The 16,433-nt window shown below is 39.4% G+C and overlaps 1 protein-coding gene across 1 annotated transcript in view; it reads left to right on the forward strand.

Annotated features, from left to right (window-relative positions):
* Positions 1-16,433, forward strand: part of snrka (SNF related kinase a) — a 55,020-nt gene that overhangs the window by 22,684 nt on the left and 15,903 nt on the right. The window contains 1 exon segment of the mRNA XM_042489467.1: positions 15,395-15,536. Coding sequence (XP_042345401.1) covers positions 15,395-15,536 — 142 coding nt within the window.

A 16,433-nucleotide genomic window follows, 5' to 3' on the forward strand; every position in this document is an offset into this window, starting at 1 on the left:
AGGCAGAGATGCAGAGCAGCAATAACATATAACAGTAATAGACAAGAATATTATTAAATGTCGTTCATGATAGTTATTATATTACATGCATAAATGCAAAGACTTAGACATTATACAAGGTGCAAGGTAGATTTATAAGTTCGTTTGTTTTTAAATGTAGTTTAGAAAATAAATGAAATTAAAATGAGTCCCTAAATCCTGCTATATCCGTGTGGATCCATTATTTCCACACTACTGATGACTCTTAACAATAATCTCATAGTGTAAATATTTTTGTGAAAGCACGAATATTCAGCCTACATTATTGTCAGAAATATTGAGATATTTCATCTCTCCATATCACCCAGCCCCAGTATGACTGTACTAAACATCACTCGCTTCATATTATGGGTCATAAAAGAATACTGTTTTGTGTCAGTGTCACTGTAAGGATACTGGTATAAGTACTGGAATCATCATTTTTTAAAACGATACCCAGCCCCATATGTTATAAAACTGAACGTGCTGAAAGCTCTTCTTGGAGCAGCGTGTGGATAAAACAGATATAACTGATTGCATATATACTCAGCAGTAAACCTGACGGAGAGCATGTGGAGCTGCAGCAGGTCTGTCCGTGACAGCAGTTCTCCAGCTGTCCCCCAGACTGCTCTCTCCTCTCTATCTGCCTGCCAGTGACACTACCATTTGTGTGTGTGTGTGTGTGTGTGCGTGTGTGCGTGTGTGCGTGCGTGCGTGCGTGCGTGCGTGTGTGCGCTCTTGGGTTGACAGCTCTGTGCGTGATGGTGACAGCAGCTTCTAAAGTTGCTGTTCATTAATGTGACTATGGTGCCTGCATGTGCTTGTTTGGTATGCCTTTCATTTTATATGAAGATAGTTGCCTGAGTAACTTTTTGCATACTTGAACTGATTTTGTGTTTGTCTGTACTTTATTAAAAGTAAAATTCATCTACCGTATTTAAACTAAGTATTTAAGAATTTAAATTGCTGTAAGTATATAGTACAAGACACTTTGCTGGTTAGAGTTTAGGTCTAGTTCTAAAGGGCAATAAAACTAAAAGCCTGGCTACTCTGCTTTGACTTTTGCGTGGGGTTTTCGTTTTTGTTACTCACATACACTAAAAAAACTTGCTGGTTCACATATTCTTAAAGATTTCAATGTCCCAGACAAATTCCAGACAAATATGAAGTGAGTGTATTGATCTTAAAATCATAATAGTGCTGAGGCACCCAGTAACCTGGAACAAAGGCTATGTCCATGCAGCAGCAGCTGTGGGTTAGATTCCATCCTTGGCCCTTTGCTGCATGTCATCTGTCTTTCCCCCTTTCATGCTATCTGCCCTTTTAAATAAAGGGAAAATCCACCTAAAAATAATCTTCAAAATGATGATAGTGCTGTTATGTCATGTAAATAAACCATGTAACTATCAGCTGTGTGCTTGAGATCAGACTGGATGTGTAACCACTTAAAATATGGATGAGTGGCCACTTCCTATCTGCTTATGTTTGTCTTTTCTGTTTTTTTTAATAAAGAAAACACGTTTTATAATGTGATATTTATTTGAAATTATATACAAGCCAGCCAGCCTACACCTTATTTAAGTTTTTGTTGCGAGTCCTGTGTTGCACTGCACAGCACTGCATTGCTTGCAGCCAATTAGGATATTCCATGAGAAAACAAAGACTTCTAACCGATGCTTGAAAAACGGATAATTAGCAGGTAATAGAACCCCTGGCTGTTAATGTGGAAGCTTCCATTCTTCAGATTAATAGCACTTTCATACCAGTGTGATGGAAAAATGTGGGTGGGAAAAACAGAAAACCAAAGTCTTTAAAGACAAAACACTGACTTAACAATTACTAGATTAATCAAGCAAAAGAATCAGCAGATTAATTGATTATTAAAATAACCGCAATACCAAGCCTCTGGCCAAAGAGCCAGCCTACACCTTATTTAAGTTTTTGTTGCGAGTCCTGTGTTGCACTGCACAGCACTGCATTGCTTGCAGCCAATTAGGATATTCCATGAGAAAACAAAGACATCTAACCGATGCTTGAAAAACGGATAATTAGCAGGTAATAGAACCCCTGGCTGTTAATGTGGAAGCTTCCATTCTTCAGATTAATAGCACTTTCATACCAGTGTGATGGAAAAATGTGGGTGGGAAAAACAGAAAACCAAAGTCTTTAAAGACAAAACACTGACTTAACAATTACTAGATTAATCAAGCAAAAGAATCAGCAGATTAATTGATTATTAAAATAACCGCAATACCAAGCCTCTGGCCAAAGAGGCAGCTACAGATTAGCACAATGTTCCAACCGAACATGCTATGTGTCCTTGCATGAACAGCCTGTGCTATTACTGTTGTCAAAGGCTACGATTACATGCACATCACATTTCTGACTAGGACAATGTTGTGAATTTCATGTGGGTCATATACACAGCATATTCTGTTTAAATGTTTCAAATTAGGGTGTTTTCTGAAGTTAGCATTTTCTGATTAAGAGAATGGGATATGCTGGTATTAGTCGGGGGTTTAGGGGCATTATTTGACCATGTATACAGCTAATTCAGAATTTGAGTCGCAATTGGAGTTTTCACTGCAGTTTATGACACACGGCCTCTCGTCTGTTCACTCTCAGCTCTGTGCGTTGTCATGCTTATGTTGTCCACAAACCAGCTTGCCAACAGATTTCAAAGCTGAGGTAGAGATGCACAAATATCGCAGCGCTGACTGTTCTAAGAAGGAGGTAAAAGGAATGAAAAAGGGGGGCTGAGCTTGCATGGCCCAACAGTCCACCACCGCAAGGAAAATGTGAAAAAGTCCTATTTTGACGCAAATAGCAAAATGACAAGCCGCTCCAGCTGTTCTACTTCTCCATATTTTGACATAATAAACGACATGTTAGGTTATGTAATCAGATTACGCGCAGCTGCATGTAAACAGGAGTATTATTCATTTTTTTGAAAAAGCTTAGTAGGAATATTTTTGTTTTTGGAATTAATGCGGAAACTGAAATATTTTGTTTATGTAAAAGTACTCAAAGAGTCCCCTCTCTGTGCTGCTCGCACACATAGGGTGCTTTCACACTAGAACTGTTTGGTCCTCTTTAAACAAACCCTGGTTTGTTTCCTTGGATAGTCACAGTTGCGCAGCATCAGGTAGCATCACGATATTTTGAAGGAATATCATGATGCGTGATATATATCGCAATATTTATATCATGTTTAAGCCATATTGCCCAGCCCTACAATGAATGCATTTCTGGACATTTACATTGTTCCCTGCTGTTAAAAAAACATCTTTCACAGGGGATAGAGGTGGCTACTGTGGAAAGTTTTGCTTTTGCTAGAGAGGAAAGCAGAGAGGGCAGGTTTGAAGAATTAAATTGGCATTTCCCACTCGTGGGTGATAAGCTGGGCACTTTGTTTGGCTCTTGTACTTGTTTGGGCAAACAGGGTTCCAAATGCGCTTGTCAGTGTGTGACCGGAACACTTCACCATAATACTGGCCTACATGCTGCATCATTTTAGCTATGCTATTAATGTAGGATGTTGAACATGTAGTGACTTGACACTTCAAGCAAGCAAAGTCAAAAGTAGATTCTTCCAAACTTCTGCTGTTCAAAAAAAGTAGCACGGTTCATTTTTCATTTACCGATTTAAATGTCACATATTTTGAATTGGTTTTAACTGCCTCGCGATGCATAGTTACATCCCTATTAGTTTTAGTTATTAATACAGTCAAATGCCTCTGCTGAGCAAAGTTTTTCAAAACTTAAGGTTATATAAACATGTACAGTGGGTACGGAAAGTATTCAGACCCCCTTAAATTTTTCACTCTTTGTTATATTGCAGCCATTTGCTAAAATCATTTAAGTTCATTTTTTTTTCCTCATTAATGTACACACAGCACCCCATATTGACAGAAAAACACAGAATTGTTGACATTTTTGAAGATTTATTAAAAAAGAAAAACTGAAATATCACATGGTCATAAGTATTCAGACCCTTTGCTCAGTATTTAGTAGAAGCACCCTTTTGAGCTAATACAGCCATGAGTCTTTTTGGGAATGATGCAACAAGTTTTTCACACCTGGATTTGGGGATCCTCTGCCATTCATTGAATTGGTTGATAAGGATCTAACGTTCAAGAGTCCGCATTTAATTCTCCTGTTATTATGCTGTATGACAGGAGATGAGTTAATTTTTATGAGATTTTCATGTACAACTCCCCTTTTGTTTATTTTAGTATTAAACAAATGAAGTGGTCGGGGGACAGACACTGTTTTTATAACATTTACATTATGGGTGTGTGACTGTGCTAGAAGAAGCTCAGAGAAGCGTGTAAGACTGCGACTCTGAAACCTGGTCCCAACTCTGGTTTGTCATGGCTTTGGGCCTCTAATAAAATCGGCCAGATTCTTAGAGAGGAGAGCGGCTCCATCCAAAGTGGGATGGATGCCGTCCCTCCGGATAAGACCAGGTTTACCCCAAAAGGAGCGCCAATTATTAACGAAGCCCACATCATTTGCTGGACACCACCACGACAACCAGCGGTTGAGTGCTGACATGCGGCTAAACATGTCATCACTGGTCACATAGTGGAGGCATGACTCATAATAATATTAGTAGAAGGTCGCGTCGAGCAGGATCATGGCATGTGCGCAACCAAGGCCCATGACACAGGCTCAGCTGCAGACAGGACCATAGCAACAGAAACAGCACAACCAAGACCACGATCAAGGCAATCAGGAGGTACAGCATCAGTTCAGCCACAGCACGAGCACAGCCAAAGGCAGGATCACACCATCAGCACAGCATCACCACAATCCAGGCTCAGCCAGGATTGCAGCCAAGATCCAGGAACACTATGAAACAAGGGAGCACGAATGCTCCGGGGAGGCAACCGATTTTGTGTAATGCAGTAAAAGGACATAAGCATTTGCAGATGGAAGGAATAAGAGAAGAAAAAAAGGAGCTCAGTGTATCATAGAAAGTCCCCCGGCAGCCTAACTAGGGGCTTGTCCAGGCAACCTGAGCCAGCCCTGATTATAGGTGTTATCAAAGAAGAAGGTCTTAAGTCTACCCTTAAAAGTGAAGCAGTGTCTGATGCCCTGACTGAAACTGGAAGATAGTTTTAAAAGAGGAGTGTGGTAACTGAAGGCTCTTGCTCCCATCCTGCGTTTTCAGAGTGCAGTGCTTTTGAGGGTTGATAGGGAACTATAGGATGCTACAGAAAGGACACAACCTGTCCATTCAGAGATTTGTAGGTAAGGAGAAAGATTTTAAATTCAATTATGGATTTTACAGGGATCCAGTGCAAAGAAGCTAAAACCGGAGAAATATGATCCCTTTTCTTGGTTCCTGTTAGTTACACAAGCAGCAGCATTCTGCACCAGCTGGAGAGACTTGTCAGGGTAACGGGATAATAGGGAGTTACAGTAATCCAGCCTAGAAGTAACATGCGTGCACTCATTTTTCAGCATCTGTTTCTGACAGGATATGTCTAATTTTTGCAATGTTACGCAAGTGAAAAAAAGTAGTCCTTGAAGTTTGTTTTATAAGAGAGGCAAACATAAAACTTAATCAGATATAACTCTGAGGTTCCTTACGGTTGTGCTGGAGGCCAAGGCAATACCATTTTAGAGATATTATATAGTTTCTGAGGTGTTTGGGGCCAAGAACAGTAACTTCAGTTTTGTCTGAATTTAACATCAGGAAATTGCTAATTGTTAATAGAAACACATGGATTATATCTAACAAAGAGTTGTCAATTAAGTGTAAAACTTCTTTATGTAGCCTAGTTGGGATATGGTTTTACAGGCATGTTGATTTCCCCATCCAAGTCATCAACATGCCTGTTAGACCCCATCCCAACTAGGCTACTTAAGGAACAGTCTACAACCCCTGGCAAAAATTATGGAATCACCAGTCTTGGAGGATGATCATTCAGTTGTTTAATTTTGTAGAAAAAAAAAACAGATCATAGACATGCCATAAAACTAAGGTCATTTAAAATGGCCACTTTCTGGCTAAGAAACACTAAAAGAAATCAAGAAAAAAATTGTGGTAGTCAATAACTATTGCTTTTTTAGATTAAGCAGAGGGAAAAAGTTATGGAATCACTCAATTTTGAAGAAAAAGTTATGGAATCACCTTGTAAATTTCCATTTCCAAAACTAACACCTGCATCAGATTAAATCTGCTCATTAGTTTGCAGTTAAAAAGGAGTGCTCACACCTTGGAGAGCTGTTGCAACAAGTGGATTGACATGAATCATGGCTCCAACACGAGAGATGTAAATTGAAACAAAGGAGAGGATTATCAAACTTCTTAAAGAAGGTAAATTATCACGGAATGTTGCAAAAGATGTTGGTTGTTCACAGTCAGCTGTGTCTAAAATCTGGACCAAGTACAAACAACATGGGAAGGTTGTAAAAGGCAAGCATAGACTAAGGAAGACATCAAAGTGTCAAGACAGAACACTTAAAGCAATATGTCTTGAAACCAGAAAAAGCACAGCAAAACAATTGAGGAACAAATGGGTGGAAACTGGAGTCAACGTCTGTGACGGAACTGTAAGAAACCGTCTAAAGGAAATGGGATTTACATACAGAAAAGCTAAACAAAAGCCATCATTAACACCTAAACAGAAAAAACAACGTTACCATGGGCTAAGGAAAAGCAATCGTGGACTGTGAATGACTGGATGAAAGTCATATTCAGTGATTAATTGTGAATTTGCATTGGGCAAGGTGATGATGCTGGAACTTTCGTTTGATGCTGTTCCAATGAGATTTATGAAGACGACTGCGTGAAGAAAAAATGCAAATTTCAACAGTCATTGATGATATGAGGCTGCATGTCAGGTAAAGGCACTGGGGAGATGGCTGCCATTACATCTTCAATAAATGCACAAGTTTATGTTGACATTTTGGACACTTTTCTTATTCCATCACTTGAAAGGATGTTTGGGAATGATGACATCATTTTCAAGATGATAATGCATCTTGCCATAGGGCAAAAACTGTGAAAACTTTCCTTAAAGAGTACTGTTTGTCACCTGTTCCATGTCTCAGAGACTGCAAGCTGTTATAAAAGCCAGAGGTGGTGCAACAAAGTACTAGTGGTGTGTTGTAATGTTTTTTTGTTTGTTAGTTTTTTCATTATTCCATCATTTTTTCCTCAGAATTGAGTCATTCCATAATTTTTTTCCCTCTGCTTGATCTAAAAAAGCAATTGTTATTGACAGCCAGCCAGAAAGTTGCCATTTTAATGACTTAAGTGTTGTGGCATGTCTGATCAGCATTTTGGTGGACTGGTGATTACATAATTTTTGGCAGGGGTTGTAAATAAACTTCAGGCCCTACTGCCATATCCAAATTACCTGTGTCTGAGGTCAGGTCGGTTGTAGGCAAGAGGTGATGGATTTTAGCTCTAACAGTTATAATTTTATCATTAAAGAAACTGATAAAGTCATTGCTGCTGAGGGCCAAATGAATACAAGGCTCTGTAGTGCTGTGCCTGAGTCAGACTGGCTACAGTGTTGAAAAGAAACCTGGGATTGTTTTTATTTTCCTTAATTAATAATTAGTAATAGTTTCCTCTGACATGGCGGAGGGCCTTTCTATACATTTTAAGACTGTCCTGCTAGACTAAACGGAACTCTTCCAGATTGGTTGAACGTCACTTTCTTTCAAATTTCAGGCAGGGTCTTAGAAGACCTTTGGACAGTGAGCCCCCTAAAAATAAAGAAATAATTACAGCCAAACCTCCATAACCTCTAATTTAATCACTAGATTAAGTGATAGATAACATACTGCGCACTTATTCCTCAGCATTTATTATATTTAAAATCACTCCAAACAGCAACATATTAAGAAAACTAAATGCAAGAGTCTACAAGCTTCTGTACAGGACTGACTGTTTAGGGTAAAAAATATATCCATTAAAAATACTACATTAAACAAAAAATCTCTCATGGTTCCAAAAGATAAAAACTGGAGGTCCAAAAAACCAAGGCTGAACCTGATGGGGAAAAATCCAAACCAGTGCACCATCTCCATGTTACTTACTTTACTATTTGCGATGGGGGAGAATAAACCCAACAAAATAATATGAGGGCATTCTCTGAGCTAGCCTCCTCATGTGTTGGAAGCTTCCTTTGTCGAGATGAGTGAAATGTCAGTAATGTCACTGATCTGAAGCGCTATGCAAGCAGTGCATCAGACTGCAAGTATGAGTTCAAGTTGCACATCACTTGGGACACATCACATATATAGGGAGAGGAGACTGAGAGCATTTCAGGTTCCACTGCTTTTTCCACTGCTTCTTTCGACAGATTTCTGTATTTTAACGTTTTTCTTGAATTGACGGCTCAAGTTATAGTCTTTTAATGCACACACATGTTGAATGCAAACTTAGCACATTGTTTAACCACCAGCCTCTGTGGAAAAATACTTAGCAGTCCATAACTTATTAAACACTCTACATTTGGCATCAACCCAAGCGCTTATATGAAATAGTTGATGTCTCCACTCTCAAATTGTAGCTCCTGTCATCTGTGTACGCGCACACTAACTAATGAGCTCAGCAGACGAAGCTACTTGTGACAGTTAGAAGCAAACTCACAATTTCAAAAGCCAATTCGGGTTATTTCTTTTTAAATTTTTAAGATTATTTTTCTGGGTTTTTATGCCTTTAATTGATAGGAAAGGTCAAGCATGAGAGAGAGTGGGCAACATGCAAGAAAGGGCCAGGGTTGCAATCAAACTACGGTGATGACACAATCTCTGTACATGGGGTGCCTGCTCTATCCACCGAGCCACCAGGCACCCCACTTCATTTTATTTTATTTTTATTTTGGTCTCACAGTAAAATTGTGGGGTTTCCTCCCAGGCCCATCTAGAACCATCAGGCCAGCAACCCATGTGGTGCCCACATCCACTCTATGGAGAACATAGACTTTGTCTGATGCTCACACAAAATGAACTGATTGCTTGTCATGTTTGGAGAATTTAGCATCATGTCTTGAAGATAGATGAGTCAAATTTAAGTGTAAATAACTTCTCTTAAAAAGCAGGTGTTGTTCTGGTCTTGTCTCCTGGATGCTGTCGTCAGTGGTTTTTTATCAGTTCCTTGTTCCATGCTACCTTAACTTAAGCTTTTCTAGGGGATGCAATGATCCAACATTTTGTCTTTCCCTACACTGTTTACAGTACCTAAAGTCACCCAGTACTCAAATGTCAAATCTGTAGATGTTACTGTGTGATCATCTAATTTTTATGTAATTTTAATGGTGGTGCAAAAGCAAAAAAGAAAAGAGAGTGTTACTAAGAGAATGTTAAACATTGACTTTTGTCATTGTCATCGGCAAAGAAACCGTATTTTCTGTGGTTTGGACATGTCATGATGCTGATAACTGTCCAGCAGATTGGTTGGTCCATCCATACTTTTCATTCAGCCAATTCCTCCAGAAGAGCCTTTTTTTGTTCAAGCTAGACTTAAGCCCCTTACCCACTGGACAAAAAAACACCAACACCCACTAACTATCTGGCTGTTTTTATGTGAAAGATTACAGTGGACATTCACTTCTGATCAAAATGACTCAGCAGTAGTCACAGGTATTTATCTGCTTCAGCTCCAATCAAATTTGATTGGCAGTGATGGAAATTTGACACCTGGGTGGACATGCTAGTTTTAGCCAAGCATTTTGTTTTAGCTCCTTTGCTGGTGCGATGCAAGGATGCTTCGCCGCAAAGTACCACCCGTCTCCACCCATGCAGCACTCGAACGTTTTAAAATTACTTTGCACTGATTTTGAGAGAGATTTAATTAATAAGATATATAAAAAAGAACTAACTAAAGTAACATTTTCACTGGCCCCAATGTACTGGGGCTGTTAACTAACCTGTTTTTCAAAACACACCAGAAAAAACCCCAAAAGGCATCCCTATCTGTTGCAGAGCCTTGCAGTTGGATCTAGTATACTAGCAATGGGAAAGTAGTCTATAGCCTATTTTTAATGAGTTTTCCCATGTTTAGAAAACCTGCATGCACATGTTAATATTGGGTGGAAAAACGATTTAGGTCCCCATGGTGCTCTTCCGGGCTGAGCCTAAGGATCCCTTTTGTTCCATGTTACTTCATTCACAATTATGCTGGTATAATCATCTGTAAGATAATTAAAATCTGTGTCATGTTGATGGCATATCATGACTTGCTATTGTTATGACTGATAGAAACGTGGCTGAAAGTGAAATTGCTACAGGCTCTGAAGAGAAGCAGTGAAAAGGGAAAGTGACTTAGTAGAGCAGATTGAACAGGTCAAGCCCACATTTAGCCCTGAAGGACAGTTTAAATGCAGTCAGTTAAGAGCTGTCCAGTCAAAGCATTATCATTTATGAGATTGCAAATCAATTCTGAGAGTTTGCATGTGTTGTTGACTCATGCGCATCCACAGCCTTTCATAGTGTGAGCAGATGCTTTGCAGAGACCTGATTGGTCCACTGAGCAGCTGGAGGATACTGTGTGTCCATCATTCAGCAGGAGAGGAGACATTTCTGCAGGCTGTTTCAGTTATCCAAAATATTGCACGTGTGGTGATGTTGTATGCCAGCTGTTCTGAGGACATGCCTTCTACCAGTTGTTTGATCATCTTGCACCCAGGCAGCTTTTTGGTCCATTAACAGGCCTAAAATGAGCAGCTTGTTGTGGTTGACTAATAGCCATTACACAAACTAGTGCAGCTACAACACACTGAGCGCACTGATGCATTTTTCATTTTAGTTAAAACCATCAAGTGCTAACTATCCTTGTAACACCCCATATGTCAAACTTCAGCAGTTGTTGGGTTTTACTAATACCCTTCTCTTTTGTCTTCTCTCAGAACAAAAGCCACCTGGAGTCAGACAGAAAACAGGGATTATGCTGTAAACTCCCACACTGCCTGTGTTTTGCTTGGTCTCACCAGACAAGCTAAACCTGTATGGCATTGTCAGCCACAGCTGCTTCCTTATGCGTGCTGTGTTCATATTGCCTTGTCATTTCACTGCTGCTGAGTGAACATGACTCAATGGGATTGGTCTAAAACATGCCTCAGGGACACTACTCTCCTGTACTGTGCTGTGCTCCATGCACCAGAGACTTGACCCTGATGGCTGTTACAGACAGAGCCAAGGATAGGAGGAGCACAGGTGTGCCTTTTTTCTTTGTTTTGTTTTTTAAAGAGATTTTTGGGGCAATTTTTACATTTTGTTGATATTGAGTACAGATGATAAAGGGCTGAAGTAAGGACCCAGCCTTAATGGTACATGCTGAGCAACTGCAGCAACCCATACAGATTGAATTTGATGGATGGTTTTAAAGGGGAACTACACCCTTTCATGTGATTCCTATGGTCTAAGAGAGTCCTCAGTCAGGCCCCTAAGTTGAGCAGTGTTTTTTTTTTAGTCTGTTCTGTGCAGTGAACTTCAGGAGATGCTTTGGTCTCCAGATTTATCACAATAATTGCAGTGAATTTCCTCTTCCTCTTAGTAATATCATTCAAATGTGATTATCGTGCTTTGAAATCATGGTAAAAACTGTCGGCGGGGTCTGAAATTAACACCCGCTGAGCGCCAAATGCGGGTAAATCTCTGAGGGTTATCCGCCACACTGCGGGTAAATGTTTGTACCAAAATAGTCACAAATTATACTCTGGTGAGAGTTTGTGCTGTATTTTTAGGGGTCCACTGCTCTGCTGCTCTGTGCAGCTGCTCCATTGCTTTCTCTGTGTTTCACACACACACCTAAGCGGTGCGGCAAAGCCTGTCTTGAGCACTACTCGTTCTGCAGCACTGTTTACCATATGAGACATCAGCTGATCGACTATCACCAGCTGCCGGTCTGCTGGGAGCTAACGCTGCATGCATACTGATGAAGGTTGTGAGATATGAGACAACCTGAGACGGAGGTCCCGCAGTTTGAACCAACACGGTAAACTCTCTTTGCCTCTCACATTGACAGTGACAGCCCAGTAGCTCCAGTTCTTCCGTTATTACCTTTCACAATAAAAGCTGAGGCTGTCAATATATTTAATGCTTTTACTTCAGATTTTGCTCTGGCCTCTTCTCTAAGTTAGCATTCATTATTTTCACAATTAAATTTACTGAAACAAATTTATATGTGAAACAAAAAAGGCAATTTATTATTTTAGCTGGTAAAAATATGCTTGGCAGGTAGATGTTTTAATTAATTTTGGACACTAACTCTCAGACTGTAATGAGTCAACCAAATTTAGCAGCAACAATGTCCTTCAGACACAACAACGCTGAATGTGCAGCCCATACCTCCCCCTTCTGAAAAAAAATCTATAATTCTGTTGTGTAATCTATATATTGGAAAAAAAAACTTTTGACGTATATACATATTAAACAGCCAGATCTGATTTGGCTGTCATAACTCTGAGTTGGGTACAGCCCTACCAAAAATATGAGTAAACATGGGTAACTCTCTCCCAAATCCAAAAAAGAGAGTGCTTAAATTCAAGCTGGTGATGTCAAAGGGTATATGCCAACCAAGTGAGCCCTTCCCTCGAATGAGTCCTCTTAAAAGTTCTATGAGCTCAAGTCCTGGTGCTGTCTGAATGATCCCTCTCTCAGTTCTGCCTTCAGCTCAGGCCTGCACTGCTGATACTAGTCCAGCAAAGCTGGAACTAAGATAGGGCGAGCCCAATTTAGAATGCATCAGTGAGGTAACTGAAGGCTAAGCCTTAGGCTAAAAGCATTTCACCATCTGTGTGAAAAGTCTTTGTCATGCTGTTTGGCCACAAAGAGTAATTCTCAGAGTTGGATTTTTTTTTAGCATCTGGCATTTTTTTCTTGCTCATCATCATTATTCTGCCAACTCACTAAGTTCTGAGGGCATCTAAGCATTTGAGCTTAATTAGAAAGTTACTTAAAAATCCTCATTTGGGTAATTACTTCAGAGTTGCTAATGTTCAACTGGAGCTGCTGTTTTCTTTTTCTCCCAGTCAGTGTGTTGGCTCTGCTTTGCTGCTCAACAGGGGATAGGAGGAGAAAACCATATTGAAATGAATTCACAAATATTTATATTATGTACGAACATATTATGTTAGGACCTATGCAGTACTGTACAAAACTCTTCAGCCACCATATATTTGCAGAGAGTTGTAATGAGGATGTAATATATATATATATATATATATATTATATAATATATATATATATATATTAGTGCTGGGCATAGATTAATTTTTTTAATCTAGATTAATCTCACTGCAATCCTGTAGTTAATCTAGATTAATCTAGATTAAAATTATAGATTTGAATTTTGCCAAAGACATTCAAAATAATATCTATCTATCTAAATGATGAAAATGCATCACAAACTGCTTGAGAAAGATGTTCTACTATAATATTTGGTAAAGAAAAATAATGTTCCATAAGATTTACTTTGGTGTTTAACTTTTTTTTATTTTGTTAAACACAGACATTTAGGAACACAGGTTCTGTCTCCATGTGGAAAAAGCTTTTTCCTGCTAACTGGAATGAACAGCAGAGGGCGCAGCCTCCTGATAACATGACCCTAACTGAACTGTGGGCCTACATTAGAGGTCATGAAGAAGACCATTAACAGTCAGCAGCTTTGTGACACGGCTTGAGCCAATCACTCCAGTCACTCAGGCAGACCAGCTTCCGCCTTGTTCGCGCCCCCTCCGCGTAATTCGACCAGGTATACATCCGCGCTTAAACAACAAAGTGAAATTGGTGCCTTGCTCACTGTATAGACCCAACTTATCGCGCGATAATTTCCTTATCGCGCGATAAGAATCCCGCGTTAACGCAGCACGTTAACGCCGTTAACGGCCCAGCACTAATATATATATATATATACATCCTCCTGTCAAGATTGTTTTTATAGATCACAGTTTTTGCGCGGGAAGTGGCATACACCTCTTTCAGGCCTTTTTTTGTGTGTACACGATGGTTATAAATGAGATCCCTGGTGTGGTCACACATGGTCTGCAGTTGTGAGACTGGTTGGATGTACTGCCAAACTAACAGAAACGACAACAAAGGTGTTGCTTGGACTGTATTTATATTTTCATATCTATCCATACCATACCATATATTGTGCTGGCAAACACTCAGCCCCTGCTTTGTGCACAGCCATTCCTCATTCCACCTGCGAGTGCACAGGATTGATTCAAATGCCATGAGTGAAAACAGTGACATTGACTGGAGGATGGTTGTCCTTCCCTGCATCCCTGCTGTTTCCCTGACTCTGAGTGCATACAGCTCCCCTTATTGTCCCATGTTTCCAGTCACTGGTGTCTCTTCGATTGTGGTCAGCCTTTCTAAAGACAGAACGAAGACATGAGAGAAAAGATGTTATGTATGGCACTGCAGACATGCATGTCCACCACTCAAATATCATCTGATGTAATGTCAGTTACTGAGGACGACTGCAGCACAGTCAGCTGTCAGTGGGCTTCACCTTCTCTGTAGCACTGGTGGTTGCCTTTCTTCAGAAGAGAAAATATAATCCACAGGCCACAGTGTGTCCAGTCACTGATATTACCTCCCACATGATTGAACAGATTGTAAAAACATTAACACTTATTGACAACAAATCTCTGTGTCAAAGTGACCATCATCTCTGACCGTTCAGTGCGCTTGTTTTTCTAACTCTGAGTACATTAAAAAAGTGAATGACTTTGTTAGTAGTTTCCACAACCTGTTGACAGATTGAGCTTTAACCTCTTGAAAACCAAATTGGCCTAATTTCTCTCAGAAACATAGGAAGAAGACAATGAGCAATAGAAGAATAAATGACCCAAAAATTAGCAAGAAAGAAAGATAGCAAGAAAATTACCTTAAACTTTATTTATGTAACTATTATTTTTTTCCTCCCTCTTTTCTTTTTTTTTTCCTCTAGACATTTTCCCTGTAGCTGTTGCTCATTGTTCCTCGCCCTTTCCCATGTTTAAAAATTAATAATCTTCTCAGAGATCCAAGGTTTAAATACTTGTGAAAGGCTACTGAAAGCAACAGTGATGTTACTTCAGGTTTCAAAGGGTTAATCACTATATGTCACAAAATCTAATATTAAATATCTTGATTGATCTTTCTGTCAGATGCTAGCCTTTGCATCTGCATTCATAGATTTTCTATTTTTTGTTTCTAAGTCCATGAAATAATAATCTATACAATGATGACAGCACGTCACAGTGTCGAAAGAACTTAGAAGAAATTAAAGGACATCTCGCCCATATCACAACTAGTGTTTGCATCTCGCATATTCTGACTGACATGTTTGTGACATATGTGTGTGGTTTGGTGATGTATGCTGATTGAGACTGTGTTTGTCTGGTTCCCTTTACCTCAGATATCTGGAGTCTAGGTGTGATCCTCTTCATGTTGGTATGTGGCCAGCCACCGTTCCAGGAAGCTAACGACAGCGAGACACTCACCATGATCATGGACTGTAAATACACTGTACCAGCCCACGTCTCCAGTGCCTGCAAAGAGTGAGTGATAAACACACACACGCATGCACGCACGCACAGTAGGCTTGGGTCATATAAAAATGATGATTGCAGTTGTTATGGTGACACACGTAGTGGAGCTGTAAAATATATCAGACTACCTAGTTTGAGAACTCTGTTTTGGCCTTTGTTACCCCTTTTGTCCTTATTCAACAGAAACATACAACTTTAGTGATCTAAGTTTTGACACGGGGCAACCCTTTATGTTGGGTATTATGCCTTACGCAAGGGTTGCCAATTGTTAGGGTATGGCTATCAGAAATAATAAATAATTATTAAGAATAATCATTTATTATGGTCAATAATGTGACTTAATTTACATTAAATCACCTTGTGGGGCACCATTCCCAAAAAAGAGGAAAATGATAGCCAATCAATAAAATCAGTCTCATAAAATACAAAATCAGAAAATAATCCATTTTCCATGTTTTGATTTAATAATAAAAATTGAAAAACTTTAAAAAAGAGTGATTTTCCTTGATGTGCTTATAAATGGAAATTGGGAAATAAAATACAGGTGTGAAAACCTTCTGTCTCAATTTTGCAATGATTTTTTGTTTTGACCTGGAAGTTGCTGGAAGTAGTGTACTGCTCATAGTTATCAGAAAGCAGATACCTCATTGGCCACTGGTCTAAGCTTGCCATGATTTCTCGACAAAATCGACTGTAATTCTCTTAATTCTCAACCAATTTTCATGAAATTTGTTTTTTATAATCATCAGAAAGTGAACGTGACAGTGGTTACCTGCTTGAATTGATTTTTTTGTTACTGGAGGCAATCTAATCATCTATATGACAAAACAGTAATCTTCTAAATAGCAACATCCAGTAATGGAGTGTAACAAAGTACATTTATTCAAGTACTGTAGTGAAATACAA

The sequence above is a fragment of the Plectropomus leopardus genome, chromosome 7 (assembly GCF_008729295.1).
Source record: "Plectropomus leopardus isolate mb chromosome 7, YSFRI_Pleo_2.0, whole genome shotgun sequence".
Taxonomy (NCBI): Eukaryota; Metazoa; Chordata; class Actinopteri; order Perciformes; family Serranidae; genus Plectropomus; species Plectropomus leopardus.